This window comes from Thamnophis elegans, chromosome 2 (assembly GCF_009769535.1).
Source record: "Thamnophis elegans isolate rThaEle1 chromosome 2, rThaEle1.pri, whole genome shotgun sequence".
Lineage (NCBI taxonomy): Eukaryota > Metazoa > Chordata > Lepidosauria > Squamata > Colubridae > Thamnophis > Thamnophis elegans.
The window spans coordinates 12098261-12111667 of NC_045542.1; the positions used below are offsets into that span (position 1 = coordinate 12098261).

At 44.0% G+C, this 13407-nt stretch overlaps 1 protein-coding gene across 1 annotated transcript in view; it reads right to left on the minus strand.

The window, feature by feature from the left end:
- Positions 1–587: 587 nt before the first annotated feature.
- Positions 588–13407, minus strand: part of SYN1 (synapsin I) — a 119620-nt gene continuing 106800 nt past the window's right edge. Inside the window, exons 7-12 of the mRNA XM_032211439.1 lie at positions 9683–9825; positions 8741–8815; positions 8422–8528; positions 7214–7329; positions 4803–4969; positions 588–2883 (exon numbers count right to left, since the gene is read on the minus strand). Coding sequence (XP_032067330.1) covers positions 2748–2883; positions 4803–4969; positions 7214–7329; positions 8422–8528; positions 8741–8815; positions 9683–9825 — 744 coding nt within the window. The 3' untranslated portion in view covers positions 588–2747. The remainder of the gene's footprint in view (positions 2884–4802; positions 4970–7213; positions 7330–8421; positions 8529–8740; positions 8816–9682; positions 9826–13407) is intronic.

Sequence of the window (13407 nt, forward strand, 5' to 3'; positions counted from 1 at the left end):
CTTTAAATGGTTTGTGTGTATCCAGTATGCCCTTACTTACTTTACACTGGAATTTTGTTTATAAATTAGAAGTAATATGACAATAAATGCTGTTTTTAAAATAATGTTTCGTACTGGTCTCACAGGTTTCCGTGTGAAGAAGGGGCCGTTAAGTATGTGGGACATCGCAAAAAATTATTTTCACTGCTAGGATACATCAACAAAGTTAACAAAACAGAGGAAGAATCTTGCCAAATCAAAATCACTATCCATGTAGCCCAGCATTTTGTGGCTCAACAGGACCCAGATGTGCATTGGGAAGCTCATCAGCAGGGACAGATTACATCAAACTGTTGTTGAATCCTTGAGGTCACAAAAAAAGAAGAAAATCCACACCCCTTTCTTCCCGTACTACATATACTTGCTTTCATCTACTCACTTCTCCATTTTGATGTCATCATATCCCTTTCTCTTCATATCTCTTCATGTGTAGTGTCTGTATGTGTGCAGTGATTTCATTCCAGTGACAGAACATGCATTTTTCCAGCAAGCATTTGGATTTTTAATATAGATATATTTATTTATTTATGTTTTTTACATCACTGATCCATTGAAATTTTGATTCACAGAGACAGAATCACAGCAATAGGAAAGGCCTCCATTCCCACAAAAATAGTGTGCAAGGGGGATGCACTTTCCAGACAAGAATAAATAACAAAGATACCAAGTTAGCACTTTAAATTGTCCTTCCCAGATCTCTTGGTGGCAAAGGAATAGATCTCTAGGGAGAAGAGGCTAAAGAATGGGGTGTAATACACAAGAATTGAGCCTCTGCTGCATCCCCCCGCCCTCCCAACCTGACAGTTAAGTTGCAAACACAGCTCAAAGCGTCATGTCACAACACAGCTACAACACGCGACTTTGCAGCTATCAGACCATCACGCGTTAAGTGGCACTGTCCCCATGATCTTTCAAAGAAGGGGACAAGAGTAATTGACACAGCTTTAGGGATAAAGGAGAATCACAAAAATAGAGTGGGGAGTTTTCTCTCTTGAGTTATATACAAGGGGGAAAAGGGAGGGGACCAAGTTCTGCTTTTAAGATGTGAGCCCCTTGTGTGTCCATCGGGGATGAAGTTTTATTTCTTCAGTCATCAAAATAGCAAAAGCATCCCTTGGCTATAGTGGCAGTACTATGGCTGTTTTGGGAGAAGAGCAGATAGATTTGATTGGCCAAGTGGGAGGAAGAACAGGAAATGGGCTTGACAAAAACAACTGCATTCTCCACCACAAACTCAAAGCATTGGCCAATTGTCTCTCCTCCATGGCGACTGGGTTCTAAACCAGATTAGCAAAAGGTTTGAGGATAAAGTACCTCATTGGCCCTGCCCAGCACCTTCCTGATGATCAGAAGATGCTGAAGCTTACAGTGTAGTGACAGGCTGGGAGTTTTCTGCAGTGCTACTAGGAGGGGGGTGGGGGTGGGGGGGGAAACAGTGTGAGGTAGGATGGAAAGGAGGTGTGTGTCTAGATTAAGGCTTGCCGAGTATACGGTTACCAAAACGCATGGGAAGAAAGTTGCACATTGCTGAAGTGGGGGGGCGGAACCTGCAGCCAAGGCAACGAGAGTTGGAAGCGGGCAGCTAAGGAGTGGGGACAATAGGATTGTGCAAAGGGCAAGTGGCAATTGACCGGCTTATTCACAAACAGCAACATAGACATCTTTGTGGCCACAAACACAGACATGGGCCCCAGGAGAAGTCCCCTCCCTCATGCTATGTACAGAGATCCCTGGAGACCCATCTCCTCTCCCGTTTTTCCCAAGCCTGGGGACCTCTAGGCTGGGAGAAGAGAACCAGGCGTCAAGTTTGCATATTTATATAGAAGAGATGTGGACGTGAGAAATCTGCAGCCTCCAGATGAAAAAGGGAGATCCTGATGGAAGGAAGGAAGGAAGCTCTCTGATAATCGGCAGGTTTAATTTGCATGGGGATAGGATATTCTGCAGAAATGGATACAAAACAGAGCAAAAAAAAAAAAAAAAGGTTCTCAGAACAAAGGATAGGGGCAGAGGGAAGATTTAGGATTTTAAAGGAAACATAGACCCTTCTGCCCAGAAAACTGTGTAGTTCCTATTTCATTTAGGGCAGAGAAGGTTGTGTTTTGATGTGTGCATACACACACACACACACACACACACACAAACGTATTTGTCTGTCTGTCACACACACATGTATATGTCTGTCTGTTCGTCTCTCTCGCTCTCCAGATAATTGCTCTGTACAGATAATTTCTTCAATATACAGTAAGCCCCCCAGAGTCACATGTGTGAAATGCGCAGCTGTATAAATCTAATAAATAATTACAAATTAATTTTAAACCAACCATCCGTCTTTACATTCAGAATGACCTCAGGCCTCAAAAACCTGAATATTCCAGGGGATTTAATATCAACCCATTTTCTAGCTCTGACCATTTGCAGCAGGTGCCGTTCCTTTTACCAGGGATCTCCAGGGATATATGAATCGCTTCCCCTCCCCTTTCCATGGGGTTGCTGTTAATGGAGGGGAGGCGAAATTCCTCAAAAGAAAAAAGGTGGGATTAAAAATAAACAAATAAACCGATTCGTTTTGGAAGAGCGTTCCCATGGGGGACAGGGGGGGGGGGTCGAAGCAGTGAAGGGACACAGGGTTCAGAGTCTCAGAAGGCAGGGAAGGCAGGGATTTAGGCCCGGGGAGGTGAAGGGTCGCAGTACAGAGGGGAAGACTCTCAGTCGGAGAAGAGGCTGGCGAAGCTCTGTCGGAGGCTGCGGATGCTCTCAGCACGCACTTCATCCTGACTAAGGCTGCCCCGCGGCACCGGTGCCTCTGCAAGGGGGAAGGTATTGGTCAGAGACTGGGATTTGCTAAGGAACAGTGAGGGAGGAATGGGGGGGGGCAGGAAAGAAGGGAGGGGTAGACGGAGAGGAGAAACGAGAAACACACTATTAAAATCAGGTCAGGCAACAGAACTTGCTTTGTCTGAAATGCTGGGAGAGAAGAAAGGGGAGTTTAGGAAGCACTGCCCTCCTTCTCTAGAGTAGGGTAAGTAAGAAGCAAGCACAAGAGCCGCAAAGGGGGCAAGGCCATTGAGAGGCCTCATCGCCCCCACACCCCTCCAGCCCTAATTTAATACTTCAAAGGAGGGTGCATCCAGTAAGGGAAGACTAGGGAAATGACCCTGCAGCAGGAAAACACGAGGGAAGAGGGGAATTCTCAGGCATTTTCTTCTAATTGAAACTCCTCCCGCACCCAACCCTATTCCAATTCTTTTCATTCTGGGTAGATCCTGTTGAATTGAGAGCAGAGGGGCATGAACTCTCTGTGTGATTTTGGCAAGCTCGGGCTGACGAAGAGCTGTAGCAAATCTGGAGATGTTATTCAGCAAAAAGTGCTTTTCTGAAGCCCTGAGTGCTGCTGCCCTCGTACGTAACTGCTTTGGGGGAAAAAAATCTTCTTGTTGATCTCAACAAAACTGACCTCCCACAACTGCCCAGAACTGGCGAAGCCAATTGAAAGCGAGGGTACTACTTTCTGCTCTCGCTTTCACAGGCACCACCATTTCATCCCCGTTTCCATGCCGCCCCTGATAAGACGGCCACGGGAAATGCTTGTCACAGGCAGAACGAGGGATGACGATGAAATACATCTTTCCTAAATTTATGATAAACCCATCAGCTTCAAATTTAGCCTGCAAGGTTTGATTTATATACTGCAGTTAGGGGGTTTTAGAGCGTGTTTTTTTAATCGTTTTTTTTTTTCGATTTTCAACTCAGAAACGTGATATCTTAAAGCGGGGGTGGGGGGGGATTTGCATCAGAGGTGGGATTCAGCCGGTTCTCTCCAGTTCAGGTAAACCGGTAGCGGCGGGAAACTCCGCCCACATGCCCTGACGTAACACACACGCTCAATATTTAAATCCCACCTCTGGGTTGCATCGTTTCGAAGGATGACCTTTGTATATGTGGAGAATCAAATAACTTTTTTTTGTTTCAGGAGGAGATATATATATATATATATATATATTGTATAAAAAAGTAGTGTCTAGTTTTAGAGCATTTTTTTAAATCGGTTTTTTTTTCCGATTTTCAACTCAGAAACGTGATATCTTAAAGCGGGGGCGGGGGGATTTGGACCAGAGGTGGGATTCAGCTGGTTCTCTCCAGTTCGGGTAAACCGGTAGCGGCGGCTGCGGGAAGCTCCGCCCACCCGCCCCGATGTAACACATGCACTCAATATTTAAATCCCACCTCTGGGTTGCATCCTTTCGAAGGATGACCTTTGTATATTTGAAGAATCAAATAACTTTTTTGTTTGTTTCAGGAGGAGTTATATATATATATATATTGTATAAAAAGTAGTGTCTAGTTCTCACAATGGCAAACAAAAGCGAACATAAAAAAGCAAGACAGCAGTGATGATGTCAGTGAAGAACTTCTTATAAGCAAGGGACCTTTCATTCCCTTCCCTGCCTTGTCATCCTACTGCACCTCATCATCCCTCACTGAATATTCTCCCCTAGCCCCTGGGTGAACTTTTGACAAAAGTGAAAAGGACACAAAATGACAACACACTGAATTTGCAAGAAGGGATCCTGAATTGGTGTTAGGGGAAAGTGCATGTAGCACGGCTTGCGCCCTTAAGTATCTGAGGTTACCAGATCACCAGGGCAACCTACCAAACCCCCCGTTTAGCTAGGAACAAAAACCCCACATTGCGAAAATTAAGTCTTGAAGCCTGCCTAACCCTGCTCCCTTCACAGAGAACCCAAGAGTCCAACGCTTACTTCAGCTGGGGCTGGGGTGGAGGAGGCAGATCCTGACTGGGTTTCTGGGCAACTTGTGGCTTTCCTTGGCTTGGTGGAGGGCGGTTCCCTTGTTGCCCTGGGCCACCAGGACCCTGCCCCTGAGTACTGGGCCTCGGCTGCTGGGTAGTAGGTGGTGCTGGGCGCTGCTGCTGTGCTCCTGCTCCCGGTGGGCGCTGCTGGGTCAGGCCCCCTTGACTACCCTGCCGTGGATGCTGCCGTGGTTGACCGCCAGCCGCTGGAGGGCGCTGGGCCTGCTGGGCCTGCTGCTGTTGCCCTGAGAGGCCCCCAGATGCTGTCTTGGTCAGGCCAGCCCCCGCGGGCCGCTGCTGCTGAGGGGAACCTTGCTGCCACTGCTGCTGTCCTCCGCCACTGGGGCTCGGCCCTCTCTGAGGCTGGGGGGACTGTGGAGCAGAGGGCGGCCCCTGCTGGCGAGACTGTTGGACTCCAGGCCCAGGCTGGCGCTGCCCTGCAGGACGTTGCTGAGCCTGTGGTGGGGGCTGCTGGGTGGTGGGGCTGGGCAGACGCTGGCCCATTGCGGGACCACTGGGCTGTGGGGTAAGGCCTGGGAGTTGCTGGCCTTGGGGAGGGGGGCGTTGCTGAGACGGAGGGCGCTGGGAGCCTGGAGGCGGCTGCTGAGGTCCTCCTGAAAGACAGAGGGAAGACTGTTTTAGCCTTACTTGATATGCTAAAATTCCCTTTCAACAAAAAGTTCTGATGCCTCCCACCTGAAGCACAATTTCCCCCAAAGCATAATTTACCTTGGGGTGGAGGTCTCTGTTGGGCTGGAGGGCCTTGTCTCTGTCCAGCTTGAACTGACTGAGCCTATGAACGGAAATAAACAAAAGCAGGGGCATGCATCAAAATTATCCTTCTTTCCTTTTATCCCATCCTGCCCAGCTATAGTTTTCCTCTTTCTGCGATATTCTACCTTCTTTGCAGCATTGGCCATGCAATACAAGAATGTCTCTAAATCTTTCCCTAGTCAGCTGCCCATTCAGACATTTATTTTATTTTTTGTTTATTTTATTTGTTTATTATTTATAGGCCGCCCTTTTCCCTGAGGGGACTCAGGGCGGCTCACAATTTATGGGGAGGGGAATACAAGACGAGACATGAGACAATACATAAGTAAAAGTAGAACACAACATTCATTCATCATTCGGGTGGGGACGGATTAGAATCTTTACCCCCAGGCCTGACGGGATAGCCAGGTCTTGAGGGCTGTGCGGAAGGTCTGGACGGTGGTGAGGGTGCGAATCTCCACGGGGAGATCGTTTCAAAGGGTCGGAGCTACTACTGAAAAGGCTCTCCTCCACATTCAATCTCCCACACACAAAAAATGAACAGATGACACATGGAGGAATCTTTCTCCACTGCAGCCATCAAATACTGGGAACCATGTAAAATCTTCACAATACATGAGGAATGGATTGACAAACAGTTATCCTTGCCCTTCCTTTTTTTCCCCAGATGCTTGGCAATACATGGGGGTGAGGAGTGTCTCTAAACCGCTGAAATTTGTTTTGACAGATGTGATGATAGCAATTTAGCTAAGGAAAAGCTTCAAAGCACAAGAGAAACATTCTTCTTCATAACACAAACTGTTATGGTAGCCACCAACTTCAATGGCTTTTAAGGAACATTAGACAAAGAATAGCCATTTTACTTGAGAGGGTTATATACTTCTAGAATTAGAGGCAGAACGCCTCCGAATGCCTATTGCTAAGAACCATGAATGGGAGGACCTGGTGGCACTTGTGAATTTCACAGTGGCCTCTAGCTGGCAATTACTGTGGGAAACAGAACGCTGGAGTCCGTCCAGGAGAGTTGCTCTTAAGATCTTGAGATTGGACAAATTCGAAGTTAGACCCATCTACCGGTGTTTATTATCCATGGCATTTAAATGAAATCTCTCCAGCACTAGAGAAGAACACCAGGTGCTTGAGATCAAATAGTTAGAAAGAAATGTTGGCTTTGGCTTCATTGTATAGGTTTTCCTAAGCCATCTAATTGTCCATTATCAAAAACAAAAGAGTTTTTTGTTATCAAAAGAATCAAAATCAAAGAGTCCCTCATGCTGTAATCTTCTGTATCTTTTTGACTCAACAATTTTAATTAGAAATTTCAGATAATAACCCTGATCCTAATGCAGGCAACCTGTGCCTGGTTCCCCAATACTCTTGCCATAATCTGTAAACTTCACTATGACACTTTGCTGCTCTGAGCCAGCATTTCCTCCTCCTTCTGACTCCTTTCCTTCAACTTCTAGTAAGCAGTGACTAAACATAAACTGCAGGGGGAAAACAAAGAACAGGGAATGACTACTGTTGTGTTTATGATGAGAAACGAAGTCCTAATACCTGGGCATGCTGTCCTGAGGCAGAGCGCACAGGGGAGGGCACGGGGGTGCGAGGAAGGACCTGGGCCATGCGTGACAGTACCAGCTCCACAATCAGCTGCTTATCTTCCTCTTGGTGGTCTCCAATCAGAGGCATGGATGATCCCACTACCTGAGGAAAGAACAAGAACAAACAGGAAGTGAGCTGTTTCCCTTAAGTAGAGCATGTGTGAATTAGTCCAAGACCTTCTGCAGGAAATGACGTTATTGTTGTTTTTTAAATGCCTACTTTAAACACTTAATGGCACTAGAAAATTAACAGCAGAAGTTTCAACTTGGGATGAAAACAAATAGATAATAAGAAATATGGATAACATCCAGAGAATATCTTTCCTCCAACAGCCCCTCTCCCTCTAGAAGTTAATCATCTGCAGAATGGAGATAATAACAGATAACCACCATTACAGGGTATTTGTTGGAAGGATTACGTGTGTGTATAAACACTGTGTGTATAAACACTAAGCGATAATGTTAACAAAACCACATGGTGCAATGGGTGGTGACTCAAAGAATACAGTCTGATCCATGTAGCCAGGAAGTAACTGGAACTAAGCCAGCTTGTTCCACTGCCTGTAACATGGAAAACCATCATCAATAGACAAAATATACATTCACTCAAAACATAGGAAAATGCAGAAGAAGCAGAGTGATATATATCTTTATGTCTCAAAGGACCCTATATTAACCTCACCAGTTGTTTTATCATGGTCGAGCTTTCCAAGGCACATTGAACTATATATTCTGAATATTAATTAAAAAAACATTTATTTTTAATGTGGGTCAAGGTTCTTCCAAACCATTCCCCACATCTTTTCAGTAAATATCCATAAGGTTTTCTACAACAATAGGAATGATAGAGATTCCCTGACAGACTAAATTAATGCTGTACTGTTTGAGGAAAGGGGGACAGATGCCATCTAGTGAGCATCGCAGCTGAAAATGGATTTCAACTCAAATCTCTTTGGCCTGAGAGAGTACAATACTGTCCGGGAACCCTAAAAACACATGCATGTTGAGATTTCATTATTTCCAGAACCAACCTGTTAAAAAGAACCAATTTGCTTTAAAATCCCCAATTTAAAAAGAAACTTTTAACCTGTCTCTTTACCTTATAAATTCTAATCTTCCCTTCTTTTAGTAATTTTTTAGAAGGTTTGTGTTCCCTGGTATATTTGTTAAAATATAAGCATTCCCAGCAACTCACCTCAATAATGTGGTCACGTCCATCCTTGCCATGTAGAGCTTCTACAGCACAGATGTCCAAACCACCAAAAATTTCTGAACAAGTGTCCACCCATAGCTTGTACCTACCGCAGAATGGAAAAAAATCAAGACCAGAGACAAAATTATAAATGTAACGCAAGTACAGAGCCCTCCTAATTTTATCACTTTCACTCAGATACATTTAGCCAGGAGAAGAGCTTGGGAAGCCATAGAGAGGAAGAGTCCTCCTATTCTAAGCATTTATTTATAATCCCTTCTATCTACCCAATCATATTTCCCCATCCATGCCACTCACCTATCTGACATAGCTATTTGCTCCAACATGGCAGAGCCAGTATTGGTTTTCCAGTTGCCTGAAACAGAGGTCCTCCTGCCAGGGGAAAAAGGACATTGTGGGTATTAAAAGATCCAGGGAGAAACCAGAGAGCAAACATTTCCTTGAAAAGGGAAGTCAATAAAATCAGGAAAGAGACTGATAGAGATTGAGAAGGGGGAATTCAAATGGGGCTTGTCCGATAAAGGGTATATTAAATATTTGTGTTTTGAGAAACTGAGTCCTCAAAGCAGGTACAATCTAAATCAGGGGTAGTCAACCTTTTTATACCTACCGCCTGTTTTTGTATCTCTGTTAGTAGTTAAATTTTCTAACCGCCCACCGGTTCCACAGTCATGGTGATTTATAAAGTAGGGAAGTAACTTTACTTTATAAAATTTATAAAGCAGAGTTACAGCAAATCCCTACCACCCCACCATGGAAGCTGGAACGCCCACTAGTGGGCGGTAGGGACCAGGTTGACTACCACTGATCTAAACTTTCACTCAGAGATAGAGCACATACACAGTCCAAAAGAGGGAGGAGGAAGAGCAGGGTGGTACGTATCTCTCATAGTTTGTAAAAAAAAAAAAAGAGAGAGAATGTAGGTATTTCAATTTTATATGACAATGTGCACCTGCCAAAATTCCATGTAGATCACTTATTAAAGATGCGAGACCCAAACTTTTGCATATGGTCACCTCTTCCAGGATTGTTTCTAGAAAGTGACTTGAAAATGCTGACCATGATCAATAAAGCTTCATGGAAGACATCATTCTGCTGACGGGAGGAGGCAAAGTAGAAAGGAAGTTGATTTACGTAATGGAGGGATCAAGTGCAGGTCAAGAAGCTTCTAGGGGGAAGTTGCAACATTTGCTAAGAGTAAGGAGATATAAACACGGGGAAATTTTTTACCAGACTCACATGTAGGCTTTGTAGTTACTGCCAATCTTTTGTATACGGATGTCATACTTGGCATCAATAAAAGGTTCTGAGGTGGCATAGGTCTTGGTGAGAGCTACTACACTGGCTATGTCCTGGAAATCATACTGGTTCTCCACCTTGACCTGTAACAAACAGAAGCCTTTGCATTTACTGTATCAAATATAAGCAAATAAGCCTAAATCAACCACATTTCAGCATCTGAATTTTGACCTTGTTAAAATCTGATTTACCCTCCCAGATTGCATGTTTTACATATTTCCTGGCGAGGTTTATTGCGTGGAATTATCTTCCTCATTTGATCGCATCATACAGGAATATAATAGTGCCTTCTACCTGTAGCCCATTATTTTTATTTATTTTCCCCAAAATGTTCAGCATGAAAATACAAAAAACAAAACAAAACACCACATAATAATTTAAATAGATAGTGCTAGAAGCTCTTTATTTGGGAACACCTACTGACATCATTTTCTCATAGATTCAGCCTGCCATCAAAAACTAGCAAAAGAAGGAAAATATTCCATAAATTAGAAAAGCTAAAAATAGATATAATTTGCCTACAAGAAGTACACATTCAACAAAGATACGATTATTTATCAGCACAACCAAAACTTGGCAAAACTTTCACCTCTTTGGCGGACTGTAAGAAAAGAGGTGTGACTTTTTATATTAAAGATAAAATCCCAGCAAAACAAATTTATGCAGACGAGGATGGAAGAATTTTGATGGTGGAAATCATGGACAATGTAAGGAAAATACTCTTAATTGCCATTTACGCACCTAACGAAAAACAAGATGAATTCTATAAAAAACTACACAAGAAAATAATTGACTTAGATTATGCTGATATTTGTATGACGGGAGACTTTAATGGCATTATAAACCAGAACATGGATCATAAAACCCATAAAACAATAAAATCAAATAGAAAAACACTCCCGAAATCCTTCTTCAAGATGATGGATGAAATCAATCTAAAAGATATCTGGAGAGAAAGAAACCCCACCAAAAAACAATTCACCTTCTACTCAAATAGACACCTATCATTCTCTAGAATTGATATGATTTGGGCCTCAACGGATCTATTTGGCAGTATACAAGAAGCTGAAATCAAACCAAATATTTGGGCCGACCACAACCCAATGGCAATAAAATGGAGAGCATTTGCTATTGCTAAAATCCTGATGCTCCCCTGTGACATATAATTCTTACTTTTCTCAAAAAGTGAACTCTACTTGCGTGAGGAAGCGTAAAAGGTCATTAACTTGGTTCAAACAAGGTTCAAATTGCCCCCCCATTAAAAATCAAATTGCCCCCCCCCCTGTGGGGCCTGGGCCCCATGTTGAGAATCACTGATTTAAAGCCTTACATGGCACAGGGCCCAATTATCTAAGGAACCACATATCTCTCATAGTATCAATCTGCCTGATTTAATCTGGCAGGGTTGGCACTCTCTGAGTTCCTTTGATTAAATAAAACCCTGTATCGGGATGCCAGAAATGCCCATTCTCTAACATATAACTTGCTCATTGGAATGAAGCTCTCCCTGAGATCCAGATGGCTCCCACCCTGCTGGTGCTTTGAAGGGCCTTAAAGACTTGACTTCCCCCGGGCCTTTATCAACAACGAGTGAAATTGCCTGGATTTTCTGGGTTTGTTTATCTTCTGTTCGCGTCAACTTTTCTTCCTTTATTTTTGTTTCTCGCTGTTGCTGTTTTCACAAACATCAGGCAACAGCTCTCCGGCCAAATGTACTCATCCAGTCTGCTCTTCTAGAGAGGATCTGACCCCCCCCCACCCTCATTTTGTGAGGTAAAGCAGGTATGGATCAGGCATTCTTGGTGGAAATACCCTCCGTACAGAATTTTTCAGCCCTACTTTGCAGATGTTTTTGAAATAGCCCAAAAGCTCAATTCTAACAAGTCTTTAGTCCCAGTTGAATGGTTGTGGGTAGCTTATCTTGAGTTTGCTTTTGCTTTCTCGTGGTGTTTTTGTTATACTGTGGTTTCTTTTTGTTTTGGCCTTCATTTGTGGTTTTATGATGCCCAAGGCCTCCGGGACTGGGCTAGGTCAAAAGTACAGTTAAATAAAGAAACAAACAAAATCAATTTCTATACTTGTTCCTAAACAAAAGAGGAATCCATTATAAATTGCAGCTGGAGCTGCTGGGAGATATTTTAACGCTGAAGATCTATTTGTGGCTAACTGAGACAGATGTCATTGGGAGGAAAGACTATTCTTCCCACAATTGCCCCCTGAAAAGGAGAGGAAATGTGGACCTCAGAGCCAAAACGGGAAGGCTCTACAATCTAATGGGTTTCTACCTCAATAATGAAAATAACCCAGGAAAGAGGAAAAGAACATACTGTTACTTGCAACTTGGGAAGAGACACAAATCAGCAGCTTAGCAGCTCTGTGTCCTAGGTAATAAACTTTGCATTCCAGGCAGAGCAGGGATCTAAGTGATCAGCATGTAACAGATACCGAGATAAACAAAGATGAAGGCAAACTAATTAATCTAGATCATTTTTTTTTAAAAAAATGTTGAGTTGCCTTGCAGGCCCTCTCCCCACTGCTGAGTCAAAATGCTTTGAGTGAGCAGAACATTTTAACAGGGTGAAAATGGTTGACCCCAATGAGTGTCCCTGTGCCTGGCTCTTTGCCTCAGTTTCAGATCACTGCCAACCCCATGACTCCCCTCCAAGGTAGAGTTACCAGATATCTGAACAGGGAAAGGGACAATTGAAAAAGTGGATAATGGATACACTACCTATATGGTATTTGAATTTTTATTCATTGGAGTGGAAGGGATTACAAGTGGGTAAAGAGGCACACAGTAAAGTGGGGAATAAACATTGAGAAGGTACTAGCCCTTAAGAGATGGGACGAGGTGGCGCAGTGGTTAAATGCAGCACTGCAGGCTACTTCAGCTGACTGCAGTTCTGCAGTTTGGCTGTTCAAATCTCACTGGCTCAGGGTTGACTCAGCCTTCCATTCTTCCGAGGTGGGTAAAATGAGGACCCAGACTGTGGGGGCAATATGCTGACTCTGTAAACCGCTTAGAGAGGGCTGAAAGCCCTAGGAAGCGGTATATAAGTCTAACTGCTATTGCTATTGCTATTGGCTCAGTGGTTAAGATGCTGAGCTTGTCGATCAGAAGTTCGGCAGTTCAGCAGTTCGAATCCCTAGCGCCACATAACAAGTGCTACTGTGCAATGGGAGAAGCTCCCATCATATGTTCCAGTTTCTGCCAACCTAGCAATTTGAAAGTGAGTAATCACTAGTGGCTCAGTGGCTAAGACACTAAGCTTGTCAATCAGAAGGGTTGGCAGTTTGACGGTTCAAATCCCTAGCGCCACGTAACAGAGTGAGCTCCCGTTACTTGTCCCAGCTTCTGCCAACCTAGCAGTTCGAAAGCATGTAAAAAATGCAAGTAGAAAAATAGGGACCACCTTTGGTGGGAAGGTAACAGCGCTCCGTGCACCTTCAGTGTTTAGTCATACCAGCCATATGACCACGGAGACGTCTTCGGACAGCGCTGGTTCTTCAGCTTAGAAACTAAGATGAACACCGCCCCCTAGAATCAGGAACGACTAGCACGCATGTGCAGGGGGAACCTTTATCTTTACCTTAGCCCTTAAGAGGCAAAAGGCTTCAACTTCTAATTGAAGTCTGGCCAATTTCAGGCAGCTGTCACACTGGTG